The 19279-nt window shown below is 43.5% G+C and overlaps 1 protein-coding gene and 1 long non-coding RNA gene across 2 annotated transcripts; one reads left to right on the top strand and one right to left on the bottom strand.

The window, feature by feature from the left end:
- Nucleotides 1-6427: 6427 nt before the first annotated feature.
- On the top strand, nt 6428-19142 carry rd3 (retinal degeneration 3). Its single transcript, XM_023953031.1, has 3 exons — nt 6428-7571; nt 8465-8772; nt 18287-19142. The coding sequence occupies exons 2-3, from the start codon at nt 8483-8485 to the stop codon at nt 18636-18638; spliced, it is 642 nt and encodes a 213-aa protein (XP_023808799.1). The 5' UTR covers nt 6428-7571; nt 8465-8482; the 3' UTR covers nt 18639-19142.
- Nucleotides 10189-18278, bottom strand: LOC111947075. The gene is made up of 3 exons (XR_002872874.1): nt 16784-18278; nt 16383-16430; nt 10189-10454 (listed from the first exon to the last, which is right to left on the bottom strand). It is a non-coding gene; the product is annotated as an uncharacterized LOC111947075 (long non-coding RNA).
- Nucleotides 19143-19279: the final 137 nt, after the last annotated feature.

A 19279-nucleotide genomic window follows, 5' to 3' on the forward strand; every position in this document is an offset into this window, starting at 1 on the left:
AAATATGCCCCCAGCATCTTCTGTCCTCCCTCAGACTGTTTACTCACAAACCATCTGGACTCTCTGCACTCCAAAAAAGCTGGCCGGGTTTTTTAAGAACACTGTTCACAATGAGTTTGTTTGTGCACAAGTCAGTCCGGCATGAATTAGCAAAAAACAAAGAAAAAAAGAGTCAATTCTCTGTTTAAAACCACAGAGATGTTACGTTTTTTACTGTCTTTCTTACAACAATTATTAGCTCTATGAAGCAGTTATATTACATCTATTATAAAAAGCAGACAAAGAAATACAACTATCCCATCAAAACACGAATATAAAGTTTATATGTTAGTTTATTAAAGATGGCATGGAGAGAAGCACCTTTGCCTTGAAACGAAATCACAGATAAGATGTCAGAGGCTGGGGCAAAAACTGAGTGAAATAAATATCATCGATTAATTCTTTTAGAGGTTTTAAGTTGGTGATCAATACAGTAAACCCCAACTTTAAATATAGACAGGAAAACATCACTTTAATGATTTTAGTTGTAATAAAATTACAAGTTAACAAAACACAACTAAAGATTTTGAGTCTGAGAAACACAAAAATAAAAAACAAACAAAGTTTTCGTAAATTGGGAGCATCTGTTTGCAGTTTCAAAGAGGATTTTATTCTTTGTTCTGTATTTTTATGACGTTTTAAATGTGGTTTTTATCAAGCCGAGAATCAGGCCTCAGGATGATGCCAGTCCACCGAACTGGAAAAACTGGAAGGATTCTGACAGAGACAAGATAAGAGGAAGTAAAGAGATCTGCATTCAAATGCTAATCATTTCTTTTCTTTATATATTTGAAAGAACTATAAAAGTTCAGGTTTTCAGTTTCATTTTTTTTTGTTTGGGTTGGGAGACGGTAATGCAACTTCAGGGATTTGTTGAACAATCATTTAACCAGGAGTTGAGCCTTTTATTTTAGTGACAGGACAACCCCAAAGCAACAAAAACAACACATTTTGGGTCATTCAGAATATTTTTAAAGTGTGTTTTAGCCTCCTAATGCCTGCTTTACGTACAGCTCAGAGCACGATGAGCAGTGAGAGTCCCGATCTCCACAGTGAATTCCCTGACCTCAGAGAGCAGTGGGCTTTTCTAGTAAAAAGGCCCGTTGAACAAAGACCAATGAAAAAGGGGATGTCAGCAAATCCGCCCCAGCTCTCATGTGATCTGCCCTGAGCTTCCTTCCCTGTTCTCGCCACAGAAAGGCTTAGGATTTTGCTGTCAGGTTTGTTCCTGTGTGATTCTGAGATTACATAATCAAGTCTGAGTAAAAAAAAGAAGGACTCATTTTGATTTTACGTGAATGAACCTTCATAAGAGCCTTTAAACCCACACAACCCCTGTTTTTTTTATTCAGCCCTTTTTTCTTTGCTGTAAGGTCCCTTTTAGGGTGGGTCAACAGACATATATATGGTGTTTTTGACAACTCAAATTTGACCAGTTAAGATTTATGCAAATAAGAAAGAGTCATCTGAAAAATGTAAAGACGTGTTAGCCTGTGAATGTAAGAGGAATCCATTTACTAAGAACAGTGTGTGCATGCGGTAGTCCTCTTTCCTGCTGAAAAATAACAAACACAGAAAAAAGTCAATGTATGATTGCACAACCAGCAACAAAAATAATCTTGTGTACAGTTTTTGTGTGTGTGTTTGTGTGTTCATGTTTTTTTTTTAAATTACAATAACACTTTTAAAGAACTGCCGGTCAGGATGACCTGACTTTGGTTTGTGAGACTTCTAGCTCCCAAAGTGTCAAAAGTGTCTGATTAAACGCCTACTGTCACATTTTCCATTCGCTTATCATCAAATGCACAAGTAATCTAACATCACTCCAAACTATTTGATATTTGTTTTTTAGACTTTCAAGATTTTTTACCAGGTCTTGCGTTGTTTTAAATTAATCTTTCACACCTTTCCAAGATTTTTTTATAAATCAGCACAGTGAATAATCTTTGTCTCATTAAGAGCTAGAATCTCAAAATAAGGAAATTGTTTATTAAAATGATTAAAAATGTGTTTGCGACATACTTTTGACATTAATAAAACTTGATTCAAGATTCAATAAAACGTCTGTAATTTTATGAGTTTCAATTGTGTTTTTTTTAAGTCCAGTAAATTTAGATTTATGTCCTAAGAATATGTGCTAGTTTTAGATTTTATGAGAATTTATTAAGATTGTACTAAAATGTGGTGTCCTCATTTTTTTTAAATGAGTCATTTCCACTCATTACAGTAGTTTTTCATTACTGTTATCAAAATAATCTACAATTAGGGGCATAAAAACTGATAAATACTAACTATTTACTTAGAATTGATAAAAAATGAAAGCTTCTTATTAGGCATAGAACAATAAATGTTCTATGCCTAAAGCTTTTTTGACAAACTAAAGGGACTCATGAACCTGTTATGCTTTTGAGAAGTAAAAATAAAAGCTGAAAATATGACTGTTCAGGGGAAAAACCCAAAAAGCAGTGTCAGTGGAACTGATGTTGGTATATTTTCATCATGTGACTTCTTCAAAGTGTGGCGTGCACAAAACCTGGCATGAGATTCCAAAGGCAACTCCATCCTGACTATCAAACCTGGCAAACGTGCGCCACACCCCTCTTTTTTGCTGAAACCTAAAACCGTCTGTTGAAAATTCTGCGAAATATTTCAAAGAGTGAAATAACTGAAAGCAGGTGTGAATTTCTGCCCCTCTAAAAACCTCGCCTCTTTGTTGCTGAGAGCTCAGAGAGGAATGAGTTCATGCATCTGGAATAATGTTTTTTCAGCAGGTGAAGCAGGGTGGTGCTTGTTGAAATTCAACAGTGATAAGAAAGGCTTTTCAAAACAACTCCTTCATTCCCTTTTATCCCCCCACCAGAGCAATGGTAAATTATTTGATCAAAACCTCGAGAATTTGTAGAGAGGAGGGACTCAGCAGTCCTCTGTAACCTTTCAGGAACATCTGAGCAGATAAAACTGTGATTGGACGTCCTCTAGCGGTGTATTTGAGTACTGCAATATGCACGTGCACATCAAATTTCCAGATTAATACTAGAATTCCCTCAGACGTGCCACATGACACCTCTACCTAAAGTGCCAACCACGGTGGCAAATGACACCAATTGCATCCTAATCACCCGTGATCAGCTGCTATTGTTACTTGAAAGGGGTAAATACTTTTGCACCGCAGGTGGGCCCAGGATGAGCCATCTCAGCAAGACCTGTTTTGTCACTTTGCTTTCTTTCTTAGGAAGAGATCAACACACGTTATCTACCCATTTGCTTCAAAGATTTAATGATTTAAAAAAGCAAGAAAATCATGTTTACAAACGTTTATAGTTTTAGAGCACATTTCACTGGCAATTGTAGCATTGCCATGGCCTCTCTATCCTGCATTTTCCACAAGTGTATCAGTAGCAATCAACACAACGCTGACTGGCATGATTCTTTTGACAACTGTGTGCAAACTTACATCTTTTGTTTATAACTGAGCAACCCCTGACATGCATACAAGTGTAAGAAATGTTCACCTAGATACAAAAAGAATTACCTTATTTGTGAGCAAGCTGAACGTAAAAGAATATATCTATGGGAGAGCAAATTTACTGAGAGGTGAAAAAACTTAACATCAGGATTGAGCGGAACAAGGAATAAGTGTTAAATAAATGTCATCCTTGTAAAAAGTTTGTAAATTGTTATTTTGCTCATTGAGCAAAAGTAGGCCCTGAAAAGCCTGAGACTTCTTGTGTTAATTGACTTAAATTACATGATTCATATAAAAATACTGTTCACTTTTTCATTATTATCAATGAAGAACTTACAATCGGAAACTTCAGATGTTTATAGAGATTTTACCAAGCTCCAATCCGAGGTTTGTAACGATTTAATGGTTGGGAAAAAGGACCTGATCCTGGTTTTTGAAGATGTGCTGCTGTTCTCGCCATGGCAGCTGTGTTGTTCTATTAGCTCAGATCTTTACTCACGCTGACTCACTGCCTATTTATTACACGTCCAACTGACTTCTTTATGCGGTTTATTTACCAGGATGAGCTGCATCTGAAAAGAAAAAAAAACAGCTCCAGAAACATTGGTATCAAAGGCAAATACATAAACGCAGGAGGGAACTGTGACAAATCAAGTTAGAATAGATTAAAACAAAAAACAAATAAATAAAAATCTGTAAATATTTTGTGAGTGAACCTAAATTTGCTATAAAAAAATGTCATTGTCTGTGTAAGTGAAATTTAGGAAAAAACAAAACGTCTCTCACTACGTATTGTTCAAATCATATTTTATTTCCATAGAACAACAACAAAAAAGAGATCTTAAAAAGATTTCCTTGAAAATGAAATGGAACATTGACACATTTTTTTTCTATCCCTTTTACATACTTTGAAGAAAGAAAAAGATTTGAAAAAAAGGAAAAAGAAAGAAGGTACTGCATCTAAACAAATATGTTCGTTTATTTGCATGAAGTTTACATTAAAACATTCAGTTCAGAATGACAGACAATGGAAAGTTTGTATCTTGTTTCGAAATTTAGGTACCTAGAATTCAGTAGCAAGGTTCATTGATTGTGTCGTTATTTTTAACATTTTTTTTAAGGTAATGTATATTCTTTGTTTTAGATTATTCCGTATCTTGACTCCTTAAATTGAAACACATATTTCCTTTGTTTTTGTTCAGAATTTTGGCAATGAGAAAATCTCGAGTCCTTTTGAATTGTAAGAATTTGCCTTTTTTTTTAAATCTTTGTTGTATTTTGTGTGTCAGGTAATTCTGGTGTGTATCATGCATTATCCTTTCCCTTCATGGTTTCAAACATGCTTAGACCTGCATAAAACAGAAACCAACATGAAGAAGCTGAAGAAGAAGACTGAACTTGGTTATCCATTGGTTATGGTGCTGCAGATTAAATCCACCTGTTAATCCATTGAACAAACCGGGGCGGATGATGTAAGAAGGACCTGCGTCACAACTTCACAAAAAGAAACCTGCTAAAACTCTCAGATAACATTAGTGCTGCTGATGCAGAGGCACAGCCTGGGGGGCGGGGAGGCCCACTCTATGAGGGCAACATGCATCTGAGGGAGCGAATCTCTTTAGAGGATTGAGATTGTTGTCTACCTGGATTACAGAGTGTTTACCTGCCCATCTGTCACCTCCTAGCAGAGCAGGCTGCACCGCATCTGCAGTTCAGAGTCACTTCTGCGGGAGGATTAGTCATGACACTATGAGCTGGAGTCTTTTTGTCAGTGTTTATATGTGGGAGACAGGTTTCGTGTGAGGATCTGATCTGCAGAGAGTGTGCATGAACACATTGGACTTTCTAGAAACAAACAAAATAAATGAACAGCTAACAACCAACAAGAATAAAGAAATTGGAAAATGAGGAATATGCACAGTTTATAGATGAAGGCTGAGGTAGGGCTGAAATATGACACCTTCATCATATTTTTTATCTTCTACTCCTCTTCTCTAAAATGAGACAATATATGAGAAATATAGATAGATAGATAGATAGATAGATAGATAGATAGATAGATAGATAGATAGATAGATAGATAGATAGATAGATAGATAGATAGATAGATAGATAGATAGATAGATAGATAGATAGATAGATAGATAGATAGATAGATAGATAGATAGATAGATAGATAGATAGATAGATAGATAGATAGATAGATAGATAGATAGATAGATAGGTAGATAAATAAACAGTTCATTTTTCTGTCATTAAAAAAACATCTTAATAATTTAATAATAATTTGATTAATAGATAAAAAGTGCATCATTTGGTCACCAAAAACAAGAAATTACAACATATTTAAAAATTCACTCTGATAAAAATTGTGTTATTGGTGTTTTTATCATGTTCTTGCAGCATTTTTCTGATGATGGAGGACACAAAATAATAATAAAATTGGATTTCTGTTTCTTTCTTCTTCTTAAATTTAGATCACTGTAAATCAGGAGCAGATGAAAAAATGTTTCAGGAAAAAGCCTGTAGCAATGTCTTAGGAGCTATAGTCTGCGTGCTGCAAGCTCCCTGCTCCCCTCCATTCGGATGCATCCACTTCTAGACGACTAGATCTATGTACATCTTCGTTCAGCATCTGGCTCCAAACTGTAGGGCTGGATAGCTCTAATATTGTTCACCGTTTTTGTTTCACCAGTAATGTTAGGTTCGGGTTGGGGGGGGGGGGGGTTAAAAGCTAGCGAGAGAGGGTGTAAACAAATGGATGATGGGAAATGAAGACAGGCTCCAGAACTCAGAGGTGAACTTCTGATTAACTCCTGCCGCTCTGCAGAAACTATGTCCCAGGAAATGACACAGGTTTTGTGATATAGGCTAAAAACGGCATGATCATGATTAAAAGACCACTGGGAACACTTTGAAAATAGATCAAAAGATGATCCGGGAGGGACTTTAAAACTACTAAAAGGTGTGTCCATCAATAAAATCAAGAATTTACTATTTAAAGAGCATCAAAACTGTTAAGACAAGCCTGTTAATAATGAATATACGCAAACATTTCATTGCTTCAGGAGCTGCAGTTGGTTGTTGTGTCTGGACATGTGTTGTTGTTAAATGCCTCGTTAAAGCTTGTGTTTTATCCACATATACATACCGTAATTATCTATATTTGCAAACATAGTTTTTAAGTATAGGGACTGATTTGTGTGTTGGCTCACATCCGTTTATTTAGCAGTAAGATGGAGGGGGAGAACGGTTTTGTGTGATGAAGAGGTGAAGGGAAATGTGAACGCGTACAGAAGGGAAAGTTGCTGAGGTCAGGTTTCAAACACCTACACAGAAAAAGCAGGGAAAAAATGGATCTCCACCCACACAGCTGCAGTCTGGACTCTCTCAGCTGTTCACTTCACTAACACACAGTCGCACGAACAATCTCTCCTGTAATTAACATATTTCTAACCCTCCTGGGAATCACCCTGGGCTTTTCTGCATCAGTGGGCCTCATTATGTGTGAGAGGTTCAATCCCGCCGGCTGATCTCTCCCAGTGCTTTCCTCTGAAAGGAGCTGCTGCCGGCTCACACTGAGCCCACACCACGACTCCATCCTCCAAATTCTTTGATTTGTCTGCCTTTTTCCATCAGCCCACTCAGTCTCTATCTGCCTCTCCGCCTCTCTCCAGCTCCCTTTAAGCTGATGGAGCTTATTGTGGGCAAATAGGCTTATGAGCATCTCTATGGTAACAGCGAATCGTAAAAAGCTACATGAGCACTTCATCGCGGGGCCGGGATCCAATGGCTCCCTTTAGAGATGGTGCCCTTAACCTCCGGCAACAAGTAAAGGCAGGCCAGGGGAGCTCAGGGGAGGAGGAGGAGGAGGCACAAGGTAAAGAGGAGGGGCTTAAAGAAACCAGGAGAGGACCGGAGAGCAGAAAGAAGAGGACTATTCTCCTGGTTTTGTTTCTTCACCTGACAACGCTCTCTGGGTTTTGAAGACTACTTTTAAATCTAATTTCTGCTGCAGTTTTGATTCGTGTGCAGACCAAGAAAAGCCTCAGAGGAAGAAGAGCAGGTAACACAAAGGAGAATTTTACATTTTTTTATGATTTGGGCAATCAGAATGCTTGAAAAAAAAGGTGGATGCTTTAAAACAAATGAAGATAAAGCAAATAAATGATTTAAATAATCAGTTTTCTGCTGACCTGGTTCAGAACTACAATTTCATGCCACTAACGCTTAAAAAAACTAACAACAGTAAAGAACAGACACATATAAGGCTGTTTGAACACTTTCCAAAGCGGGATCTACAGATTTAAAGAGTTTTCTGTGCTTTTCTGGACTTTATTCAAGTTAACCCCACCGCTGTTGCAGACACACATTAAAAAGACAACAACCTCTTCTGCTGAGATCAGGCTTTTATTTTTAACCTGAACCAGCTGCTAGTGTGTCTGTCCAAATGTCTGCTTTAAAGCAGGGGTCAGAAACCTCAGGTAAACTGGAGGCTGCATATGTGAGAACAGCTTTCCCACTAATCTCACTTTGTCCCTCTGTTGTGAAATCTTTACTTTACTGTTTATTGGAGTCATGAACAGGACAGCAGCATGTGCAGGGTTTAATGGTACAAACAAGCAAGCCCACTTTAAATTGCCAAAAAAATTGGACAGAAATCCCTCATTTATGGGGAAAACTGAAAAGATTCTTAAATAAAAAAATCTACACTTTATTGGAACGTGAGTAGAGGAGAGATGAGAAGCAGCAAATCTAAAAATTGAAGCAGCACACCTGATTATTCATTTGAATACATCAGTGAGCAGCTTTACTTCAATGCTTTTGATGAAAGGCACCTGCGGAATAAAAGAGCAACACCAAATTATGCTCACATTTTGCGTCTTCATAAGCAATACAAAATCAAAAATCAAAAATTCTGAACAGGCGTTTTCAACTCAGTTGTGTTCTCCTCACAAGGAGCCGTAAAGGAGGACAATGGCCTCCTGGTTCAGCTGGAATGAGCCTTACTGCCGGAGCCCCCGCAGGGACCCGGCGGATGTGGTCACCGACACCTTAATGCTGGAGCTCAGCTGGCAGCTAAAGGAAACAGAGAGGCAGCAGAGGGAAAGGGAGAACGAGTACCGGCGCCTGAAGAGCGGCGTGGACTACAGCTGGCTGGCCAGCACGCCTCGCTCCTCCTTCAACATCAGCACCGGGGAGAGGCTGGCCCTGGAAGACCTCTGCTCCAAAGTGCCTCCGTCCTGCTGTGGGATGGTCATCCTAAAGTAAGAAGACACAGATCTGGTGTAGGCTTCAGGTCACATGGGACCAAAAATGTTTTTTTTGCATTTTTAAATAACATTATTTGTGCAAACTAACTTCTACAATAGCCAAAAAAAAAGAAGAAAAGAAGTTACATTTTCAATCTTAAGGGGGTCTGCAAGGGGTCAGCATCCTGCTTTTGAAAGGTATTATTGATGATTCACATTCTGATGTGATTCTCAAAGCACAACCGATTGAACTTTTCAGCTGAATCATGTCCATTTCTTTTAAAGGAAAAGCACAGGAAACAAGGAAAGAATAAGCCCTTAAACTGTTTAATGGGAGGTCTCACAGAGCAAAGACACTGATCAGCTGGCGCACGTCTCCCTCGTCCAACATGTGTTCTTCCTTTAATCTTCTGCAGAGATGCACTGAGCTCACCTAACACCTGTTCTTAGAAAGCTGCTGAGGTCTTCAGCATCTCATTACAGTTTGACACCATTAATGTTACTGAGCAGGAGGGGACGAACAACATGGAGGACGTTTTTTTTGCTTTTACTTTAGGGTTTTCTGTGAAGTAAAGAAGCTTTGGATGGTTATAACTCAAAAACGGTGGTTAAAAATGTAAACAAAGCTTGACATTTTACAAATCAATAGTCTGGACAGTAAGATGGCACATTTTGTTTCTCTTAATGACTTGATCGAGGATTAAAACAAATCAATTTCCCATCCAAGAGAGAAAAACAACGATAAAAAACAAAGCAAGATGACCGAGCTGGAAGCTTTTACTGGAAAGAGAGTATTTAGAGGCGGGTTGAACCTAAGCTTTGTCTTGTTTGGAGGAGAAGTGATAATCGGGAGCTTGGCAGGAGTGTGGTGTTTGTGTCATGTGGGTGGAGGATGTTGCTGTGTGCAGGGAGGAGGAGGCAGGGTTTGAGGATCCCATGATGCTAGCAGGACCATTTGGTCCAGTTTCTTACCAACCGGAACCCAGCGAGAGCCACAAAGTCACCTTCAACATTTAAATTATACAATTTATTTACATTTTGTGGCCATTGAGCCATTTATTTATGAAAAGTAGCTTTTAAACACCTAATTTAGAACTGACACATGTTTCTGTATATACAAATAGTTGATTTCTTTTACTTTTTCAGCACACACGAGCTCATTTCAAAATAAATTACACCCTCTGTCCAGTAAAATCCTCCTGCTGCAGCAGATTTACTTGAATTAACAATGCAAAAAAAGCAAAGTCAAACATGGAAAATTTTATGATTTTTATTCGATGCACCGTCATCCTTTTTCTTCTTATGCTATTAAATCTAAATATGACAATCTTAAAAAAATTGATACATTTTTTAAGATCATTGCTGATGTGGTCCCGAGGGAGTTTATTTTTCTATTGGCAGATGCACACAAAAGAAGGCAGGAGACGGAGGTACAAAAATTAAAATGATTTTATTACAAAACATTAAAACCAATTAAAAATGGACCCGTTAAAAGACATACACAACAAATTCAGTATGCTGAGGACCAGAAGACTTAAGGGAGGTGGAGGCTCCCAGAGAACAAAGATAAAATTTCACCCCACTCACGTGATGCAGACCACACACACACTGTGAAACCTTCACCCAAGGACACGTCACTCCAAACTGGGGGGATAGCCTCCACCTAGAATTCTGGGCTGGCACCTGAGTCCTCAGCACTGAGGGAGGGGGGAAACAAAGGTGGATCACACAATAAAATCCAGTTAAAACACAGGTCTAAAAGAATTGTGTAAAAATGCTAAAAACAAAATAAAAGAAACTCTCGTGAGAGTAAGTCCGCCCGTAGGGTGCTGCTCAATGAACGGAGCGCGGCCGAGCTTTTATTCTCGTTGGTGGAGGATTCAGGCGTGACGCCCCGTTAGTCCTCCGTTGCTCAGGCTCAAAGGCAGCTGAGGAGCACCCGGGCCCGGCAGAACCCTGGTCAGGAGTCTACAGGGATTCTGATCACGAGCGGTGACAGTTCCTTAAAATAATTCTAAAATTCAATATATAAAAAGCAGCAGCTGTTCAGCAGGTGGGAGCGTCAGAAAGTCCCCGGCGCAGACAGACTGTTCGTCACCTGGGAGGCGCGCTCGATTGCAGAGGCTGTATTTTGCTCAATCTGTGCCTGCAGGTCTCATCCGGAGCTGTGAGGCTAGCCGGAGGTGTGAAAACAGGAAGTGGGCGGTTCCAATGGCCAAATGCTGCCCCTGGCCGAGTGAAGGCTTCTTTGCCCTTTATAGCGCCCCATGAGGCCACTGCTAGTAATCCTCTGCCCTACAGCACCTGAGCCAATTAATCCTGCCACAATCCTCCCCCACAAAATGCATCGTCGACCCGACGATGATTCAAAGTAAACTACAGCCATGGTCTAAAAGCAACAGCAGATGATATGCTTACTGAGGAGGAGCTTTGCTCCTCCCCTACGGCCCGAGGAAGCCGGTGAGGGTTGGAGTGCTGTCCAGCAGTGGGCCGTGACGTCCGGCGCACTGGCACGCTACTCCTATCCCGGTCAGCTTGTAAAGTGACTCCGGAAGCACAGGGTACAGCAGCTGCCGCGGAATCAGCCTCAGAGAAGACTGGTGCCACCTGTCCAAGATGCAGTTCAGGTTGGTTGTCCTCTACCGCCTCACTAGTGCGGTCCTCCCTTAGAACAAACCAGTCCCCGTTCTCTATTGGGTCCTCTTGGGAGAAAGAACTTTGTGGGGGTTGGCTCGGAGGGCAACCAGCCAACTCTTTGTCTGGTCCTCGCCTGACCACGGCCTTCAGTAAGGACCGATGGACTTGTCGGGGTGTACAGGGTTCATCCCTGGGGGAAATGGTGTACACTGAGCCCCCCTCTCTGGGTGCCTTTAATACTCTGTGCACCCTGTGATCCCACAAATCCCTGATTTTCTGTCGTCCTCTAAACCCCAGGTCACGCACTAAGACCAACTGCCCCTCACTCAAAGGAGGGTCCCTTACCCCCTCATCATGACCTCTCTTCCTGCGATCAGCAGCTGCAAGCAGCTTCTCTCTGGTACCCTCAAAAGCCAGTTTTAGCCGAGCTTTGTGTTCCTGGACCCACTCCTGCACAGTGCCCTCCACTGGCTCTTGCACTCTTCCTAACAGGAAGTCAACTGGAAGCCTTGGCTCCTGTCCAAACATCAGAAAAAATGGTGACTCACCCGTTGAATGATGGGGAGTCGTGTTATAAGAATACAAGAGCTGCGGCAGGCACACGTTCCAGTCCCGCTTCCGGGACACTGGTAGAGTTCTGAGAAGGTCGTGGAGGGTTCTGTTGAAGCGTTCACACTGACCATTACCCTCTGGGTGGTAAGGTGTGGTGCGAGACTTCTCTACTGCATAGAGGTCACAGAGTTGTTGAATGAGGGCGCTCTCAAAGCTCCGACCTTGATCGGAATGTATCCGAGCTGGAACGCCAAATTTTGAAAACCATTCTGTGACCAAGACCTGGGCCACTGTTGCAGCACGCTGATCCCGAGTCGCAACCGCCATGGTGTATTTACTGAAGATATCAGTAATGACAAGAACATTCTCTATGCCACTGGTAGTTGGCTCCAGCACCGAAAAATCCATAGCCAAAATCTCATTGGGCTTGGAGGCCAGCAAATGACCCATGGGGGCGCGGGCTGCGGGACGAGTGACTTTAGCTACTTGGCAGCGCTCACACTGACTGCACCACTCTGCCACCTCAGCTGACATACCAGGCCAATAACAGCGCTGCCGTAGCAGGTCAAGGGTCCTGTCTACACCCTGATGACCATGCTGCTGATGGACTGCCGTCAACACTTCCTCCCTGATCGAGCCAGGAAGCAGGATTTGCAACACTGCCTCCCCACCATCATCTCGAAAGACCCTTCTGTACAGAACCCCACCTTGCTCAACCAGCCGGTTCCACTGTCGAAGCAATGCCAGCGTGGGTGAGGACAACTGCCTACGCTCCTCTGGGCTTGGGCGAGTCTGACGTTCCCAGAAAGGCAGAAACTCCTTTAGAACAGGATCAGCCCCTTGAAGTGAAGCCATGTCAGAGGGGCTGTGATGGGGCAGGGCAACCATGGTGGCTTGGGTTGTACCGACAGTCTCCGTCTGTTGCACCTGCTGCAACGACATGGGCAAGCAGCTACCCGGAAGAACATCTCTCCAGGCCTGCATGTCTGGAAAGTGCTGCCTTGACAGAGCATCTGCATTTCTGTTGCTGCGGCCCGAGCGGTACCTTATCTCCAGGTCAAACGCTGCCAGCTGCGCTGCCCACCGTTGCTCCATGGCACCAAGCTTGGCGGTGGACAGATAGCTGAGGGGGTTGTTGTCAGTGTACACAATACACTTCTGTCCCAAAAGGTACTCCCTGAATTTCTCAGCTACTGCCCATTTTAGTGCCAAAAATTCCAATCTCATGGAGCTATAATTGACTGGGTTCCTCTCGGTAGGCCGCAAGCCTCGACTAGCGTAGGCTATTGGCCGCACCTTACCCTCTTGTTCTTGGGAAAGAACAGCTCCAAGGCCTCCGTTGCTAGCATCGACCTCTAAGATGAAAGGGCGGGAGAAGTCTGCATACGCCAGGACTGGTGTTGTAGTCAGCTTAGCCTTTAAAGCCTCAAAGCTGCGCTGGCATTCCTCCGTCCAGTGGTTAGTTAAACCACGTGCAGACTTTTTTCTGACCTTGTTTCCCTCCAGCTCTGCCACTAACCGGTGCAGCGGTGCAGCCAACTTGGCAAATCCCTCCACAAAACGTCTATAATAGCTGGCAAAGCCAATAAACGATCGCAGCTGGAACACTGTAGTAGGGGGCTCCCAATTAGCCACCGCTTCCACCTTGCCAGGGTCTGTAGAGACTCCCTGGTCCGAAATCACATGACCCAGATAATGCACCTGGTGCTGAAAAAAGGCACATTTGGCGAGCTTAACCTTAAGCCCTTCGAGCTGCAGTCTCTCAAGTACCAGCTCTAATCGCTCCAGATGCTGCTCGATTGTCGAAGAAAAGACAATGATGTCATCCAGGTACAAAAGCAAGGACTGACCTTGTTGCTCGCCAAACATTCGCTGCATCAGCCTTTGAAAGGTGCTGGGGGCGTTGCAAAGGCCAAAGGGCATGCGGTTCCACTCAAAAAGGCCAAATGGTGTGCAGAACGCGGTCTTAGGACGATCTGCCTCTGCCACCGCCACCTGATGGTAACCGCTGGCTAAGTCCAGAGTGGAGAACCAACGAGCTCCGGACAAGGCATCCAAGGATTCCTCTATTCGAGGAAGTGGAAAAGCATCTTTCCTAGTCCTGCTATTCAACTGCCTGTAATCCACGCAAAGCCGGAGACCACCATCTTTTTTGCGGATCAAAACAATTGGGGACGCAAAGGGGCTGCTGCTCTCACGAATCACCTGAGACTGGAGTAAATTGTTAATATGCTCCTTAGCCGCCACATAATCCGATGGGGGAATGCGCCTATAGCGCTGCCGGACTGGAGCATCATCCACCAAGGGAATCTCATGAGTGATTAGGCTTGTGCAACCCAGGTCCCCCTCATGCAGTGAGAAGACAGTTAAATACTTCCCTAGGAGGGCCCGGACTTTCTCCTGCTCTCCCGCCGAAAGTGCAGAGAGGTCTACTGACTCCAGCTGAGCCAGAGGCAGGGTGGATGCTGCATGAGCAGCCACCACAGCGGCTTCCGATTGTACCTCAGTCACTTCCTTGGGTAAACTTACCACTCCAGCTGGAGCCACCGTACCCACCAGGGTACGTGGGTGGAGTCTCACAGCGGTGGACCCCACATTGATGATTGGGATGTAGGCTGTCCCCCTTTCCACCCTTACGAGTGATGGAGTTGCTAAAAGGCCGGCAGGGAGGCCTGAGCTACATGGCTCAAACAACACCGCTGAACCAGCACACTGCTCGGAACAAGTGGCAGCAACGATAGCCAGGACACCACCAGAAATCCAACGAGCCTTTCGACCACGTGTCCTTACATTAAACATGCTGGGGGTTACCGTAGCTTGAGCTTGCTGGCACTGTTTCAGGGCCCCAAAAATTACATCTGGGGCTGTGGACACCTCAGATTGTCCAAACAGGGCACTGCCATACTGGGCAAAGAGCTCTTGGTAACAGCGCTGGATGATGTTCATCCCCAAAACGCCCGGCGCCTGTAAAGGTCCTCCACCGGGAATATCTTTAACTACTAGTACACCACATTGTGGCAATAACTTGCCACAAAGTCCCACTTCCAACTCCAAGTAGCCAAGATATGGTATAGCCAGCCCGTTAGCTGCCCTCAATTGTAGCCACTGACAGGAGCGAAGTCGCTCTGGTCCCCATGGCTCAAAATTCTGCTTGAAGAAACTTTCCGTGATGGTGGATACCATGGACCCAGTATCCACTAAACACGAAATGGAACGACCCCCCATGCACACCTGTAAATGAGGACAAGATGCCAGAAGTCCATCAAACTCCCCCTTGGAGCCAGCGGCTGCCCCCTCCGAGCTGTGGCTCAACAACTCGGTGGGCATTAGTTTTCCGATGGTGATGGGGTGTTATTATTTCTCTGGCGGGACCTTTGGGTAGGCGAGACTGGGCGGGCCGAAGGAGCCACCCGAACGCCATCACAATCCTGGGCAAAATGCCCAGGCTGCTGACACCTTCTGCAAATAATGGGACCACGACGAGGGGGACGACTGGCCTGGCTAGGATTCTGCAGGCGTAGCAGGTCCTGAGACATCTGGAGGATCTGCTCTTGTTGGAGCCTTAACATCTCCTTTATCTCCGATAGTTCGGACACCGGAGGGACTGATTGGGAACTACCCCCAACGCCACACTGGAACCCAGGGACAGAGGGGACGGAGTAACTACGACTCCGTACGCCTCCAGGGAGACCCTCCCGCTCCCACTGCATTGCCTCACCCCTGACCTCCAGCAACGTAGCGGTGGGCTGTCGGCGCACAAACTGTTTTAATTCACGGCGTAGGGCACAGTCAAAAACTTGTTCCACAAATTGATCCCGCAATAAAATCTCTGCATTTGGAACACCACTAGGTGCAGCTCCCTTAACGGAGGCCATTAGGCTCATTAAAGCCAGGGAGTATTCATGCAGTGTCTCACCTTCCTGCTGCCGACGAGAAAAAAATGCCTCCTGCAAGGCAACATAAGAGTCAGTGCATCCGTATAATTCCTGCAGCACTGCAATGACCCTAACCGGGTCCTCCCTGTCGGAACCAGGGCGATATTTAATTTCGTCGCGGGCCTCTCCCTCCAGGTGATCGAACAAAAAGAACGCCTGATCGGCTACACCTAAATGGCGGGTCCTCATGCAAGCCTGCACCTCCTCAAGCCACTCCGTAAGCCCAATACCAGTCCGTCCCCTAAACATGGGACATTTTCTGTCTCTAGGGACATACAACAGTCTCTCAACCACGGGAGGATTGGTCGAAGGCCCAGCCAAAGTGGCAGGTGCTGCACCAGGGCCAGAAACTGCTGCTTGTTGCTGCCGCAGCCTCTCATTTTCAGCTTGCAGCCGTGAAACCAGGTCTGTCAAATCCTGGACCTGTCCTTCCATTACTTAAACCTGGAGGTCCCAAAAAAACAAAGTCCACTTTCCAAGGTTATTAGGATGCCAAGTTACCTTGCACAAATCACCTTCCTCACTTCCAAGCGGAACCAGCTGCTGCTTCTTTAAAATTAAAAAATAAATAATTAAAAACAGAACAAAAAAAAACAGTCTGCGTGGGACCAAACACAACCACAGAATAATGTAAAAACCACACGTCTCTGCCAAGTGTGCGATCCTGCCGACAACGCCAATTGTGGTCCCGAGGGAGTTTATTTTTCTATTGGCAGATGCACACAAAAGAAGGCAGGAGACGGAGGTACAAAAATTAAAATGATTTTATTACAAAACATTAAAACCAATTAAAAATGGACCCGTTAAAAGACATACACAACAAATTCAGTATGCTGAGGACCAGAAGACTTAAGGGAGGTGGAGGCTCCCAGAGAACAAAGATAAAATTTCACCCCACTCACGTGATGCAGACCACACACACACTGTGAAACCTTCACCCAAGGACACGTCACTCCAAACTGGGGGGATAGCCTCCACCTAGAATTCTGGGCTGGCACCTGAGTCCTCAGCACTGAGGGAGGGGGGAAACAAAGGTGGATCACACAATAAAATCCAGTTAAAACACAGGTCTAAAAGAATTGTGTAAAAATGCTAAAAACAAAATAAAAGAAACTCTCGTGAGAGTAAGTCCGCCCGTAGGGTGCTGCTCAATGAACGGAGCGCGGCCGAGCTTTTATTCTCGTTGGTGGAGGATTCAGGCGTGACGCCCCGTTAGTCCTCCGTTGCTCAGGCTCAAAGGCAGCTGAGGAGCACCCGGGCCCGGCAGAACCCTGGTCAGGAGTCTACAGGGATTCTGATCACGAGCGGTGACAGTTCCTTAAAATAATTCTAAAATTCAATATATAAAAAGCAGCAGCTGTTCAGCAGGTGGGAGCGTCAGAAAGTCCCCGGCGCAGACAGACTGTTCGTCACCTGGGAGGCGCGCTCGATTGCAGAGGCTGTATTTTGCTCAATCTGTGCCTGCAGGTCTCATCCGGAGCTGTGAGGCTAGCCGGAGGTGTGAAAACAGGAAGTGGGCGGTTCCAATGGCCAAATGCTGCCCCTGGCCGAGTGAAGGCTTCTTTGCCCTTTATAGCGCCCCATGAGGCCACTGCTAGTAATCCTCTGCCCTACAGCACCTGAGCCAATTAATCCTGCCACACTGACTTGACCCTTAAAAAACAACACACCGAATTTTGTTTATGTTTTTCTTATTATGATAAATTAATATACACTACTGCTTTTTTAGCATAAAAAAACGTGAAAAAAGTGAAAATAAAAAAAGTTTATAACTTTTGACAGAGGTTCACATGACTTCCTTTCAAAATAAGACACCCTATGTCACATAAGATCTCAAGGCAGCAAATATAGTAGTAGGTAGTGTGATGTCAGCAGTGATTAAAAAAATACAAAACACAATTTATTTTACCGTCTCAGCCAGAAATGTGAAAATCAAACAATCCAAAATTAAATCAGAGCTAATTGTGTGACCCTATTGAGATTTTTTGAACCACTTAAAATCCTTGAATTTGTTTAAAAATAGAAAATCTGGTTTATAATCTGGTACACCTGAGTTCTGGTTATTATTGACTTCCAGTTGATCTTCTGTGGTACACGGCGCACAAATATCTACCAAAATGTTTTAGTTCTACTTGTGATATGCACTGTTCTTCAGTTCCATGCGAAAAAGTTAAATAAAGTTAGATTTTATTCTGCTTCATTTTCTTTTTTTTCTTCACTACTTTCAGTTTTCGATTTTTCTTTAACCCGAGAGTCACTATAGAGGGGTAAAATAGTCACATGGAGCTCTGGAGCAGCAGGTTGCAGACCCCTGAACTAGACACTATTGTGCAGCAGAAAAGAAGAATCTGTGCTTTAAGCTTATTCTAGTAACAAATCACTCTTTTTTGCACTTTTTCAAACAGGTTCAGAGATTTGATTCAAACTAATGAACCCGAGGCCCATGAGGTCTCCGGCCTTTTCCGCTCCGTTGTCATGGAGATGTTGGATGGCTTGAAGGAGGAGCAGGAGGCCCAGCGACTCTCTCGCCAGTGGAACCACAAGCGCGCCATGAGCATGAATTTCAAGTCACGGATCAGGATCAACCCGTTCGGAAGCACCACGGGCCTGACTGCTGTGCCCGACAGGACTGGCATGAGCGATCTCAAAACAGTGTCAGAGGATGTGGAGAAAGGGATAGAGAGGGAGGACAAATTTCAGAGGGGGTGGAGCATGCCTGACTTCAGATACAAAGGAAGCAGCAGTAAGCTCGTCTGATGTGGACCCTCACAGATTGTAAATTCTGCCTCTGTGCAGTATCTCATCTTTGCATCAAGCAAAGGTTTTTCATTTACTACCACTCAGCATTTAATCCTGATTTAGGTTTTCATCTCAAAGGGGAACATTGCGTCTTTTCTCAGTAAGAGTTAGACTTTGCCTAAAAATACTGCCTCTTGCTTTGAGATTTACTGCAGCCAAATAGGGAATTTGTGTCTTTTTTTGTTTTTCTTTTTAGCAAAAGGTTGGTGGATCAGAATAAATAGAAGAAAATATAAAACATGTAATGCCTTTTAAAAGTAATCGTGTTTTACAGAATATTTGGCATGGACTTTAGATAAGCAGCTCTTGAAATTCAGAGCTTGAATTCCTCTCTGAGAAGCACAAAGACTCAGATGCAGAAAGCATCCGTCATTCAAGGTCACTAGTAGGTACCAAAAGAACAGAAATGCACTCGCCTACGCAGTGACATGTTCTTTTTGAATAAAACAAATCCAAGAATGACTGTGTTTTTATTGAGGGCTCTCTTCCTGTTGAGGTTTTTGAGGCAGAAAATAAATCTTAAACAGATAATTAAACAGCAATTAGGAAAAAATATACAATTCAATAATGATTTAGATTCATTTTAAGATTTTTGTTGT

This window comes from Oryzias latipes, chromosome 24 (assembly GCF_002234675.1).
Source record: "Oryzias latipes chromosome 24, ASM223467v1".
In the NCBI taxonomy this organism is placed as follows: Eukaryota; Metazoa; Chordata; class Actinopteri; order Beloniformes; family Adrianichthyidae; genus Oryzias; species Oryzias latipes.

Excerpts from the sequence above, each read along its gene's own strand:
- rd3 (XM_023953031.1), top strand. The coding sequence starts at position 8,483 with ATGGCCTCCTGGTTCAGCTGGAATGAGCCTTACTGCCGGAGCCCCCGC. Across the intron at positions 8,773-18,286 it reads TGTGGGATGGTCATCCTAAA|GTTCAGAGATTTGATTCAAA; the intron begins GTAAGAAGACAC and ends TTTTTCAAACAG.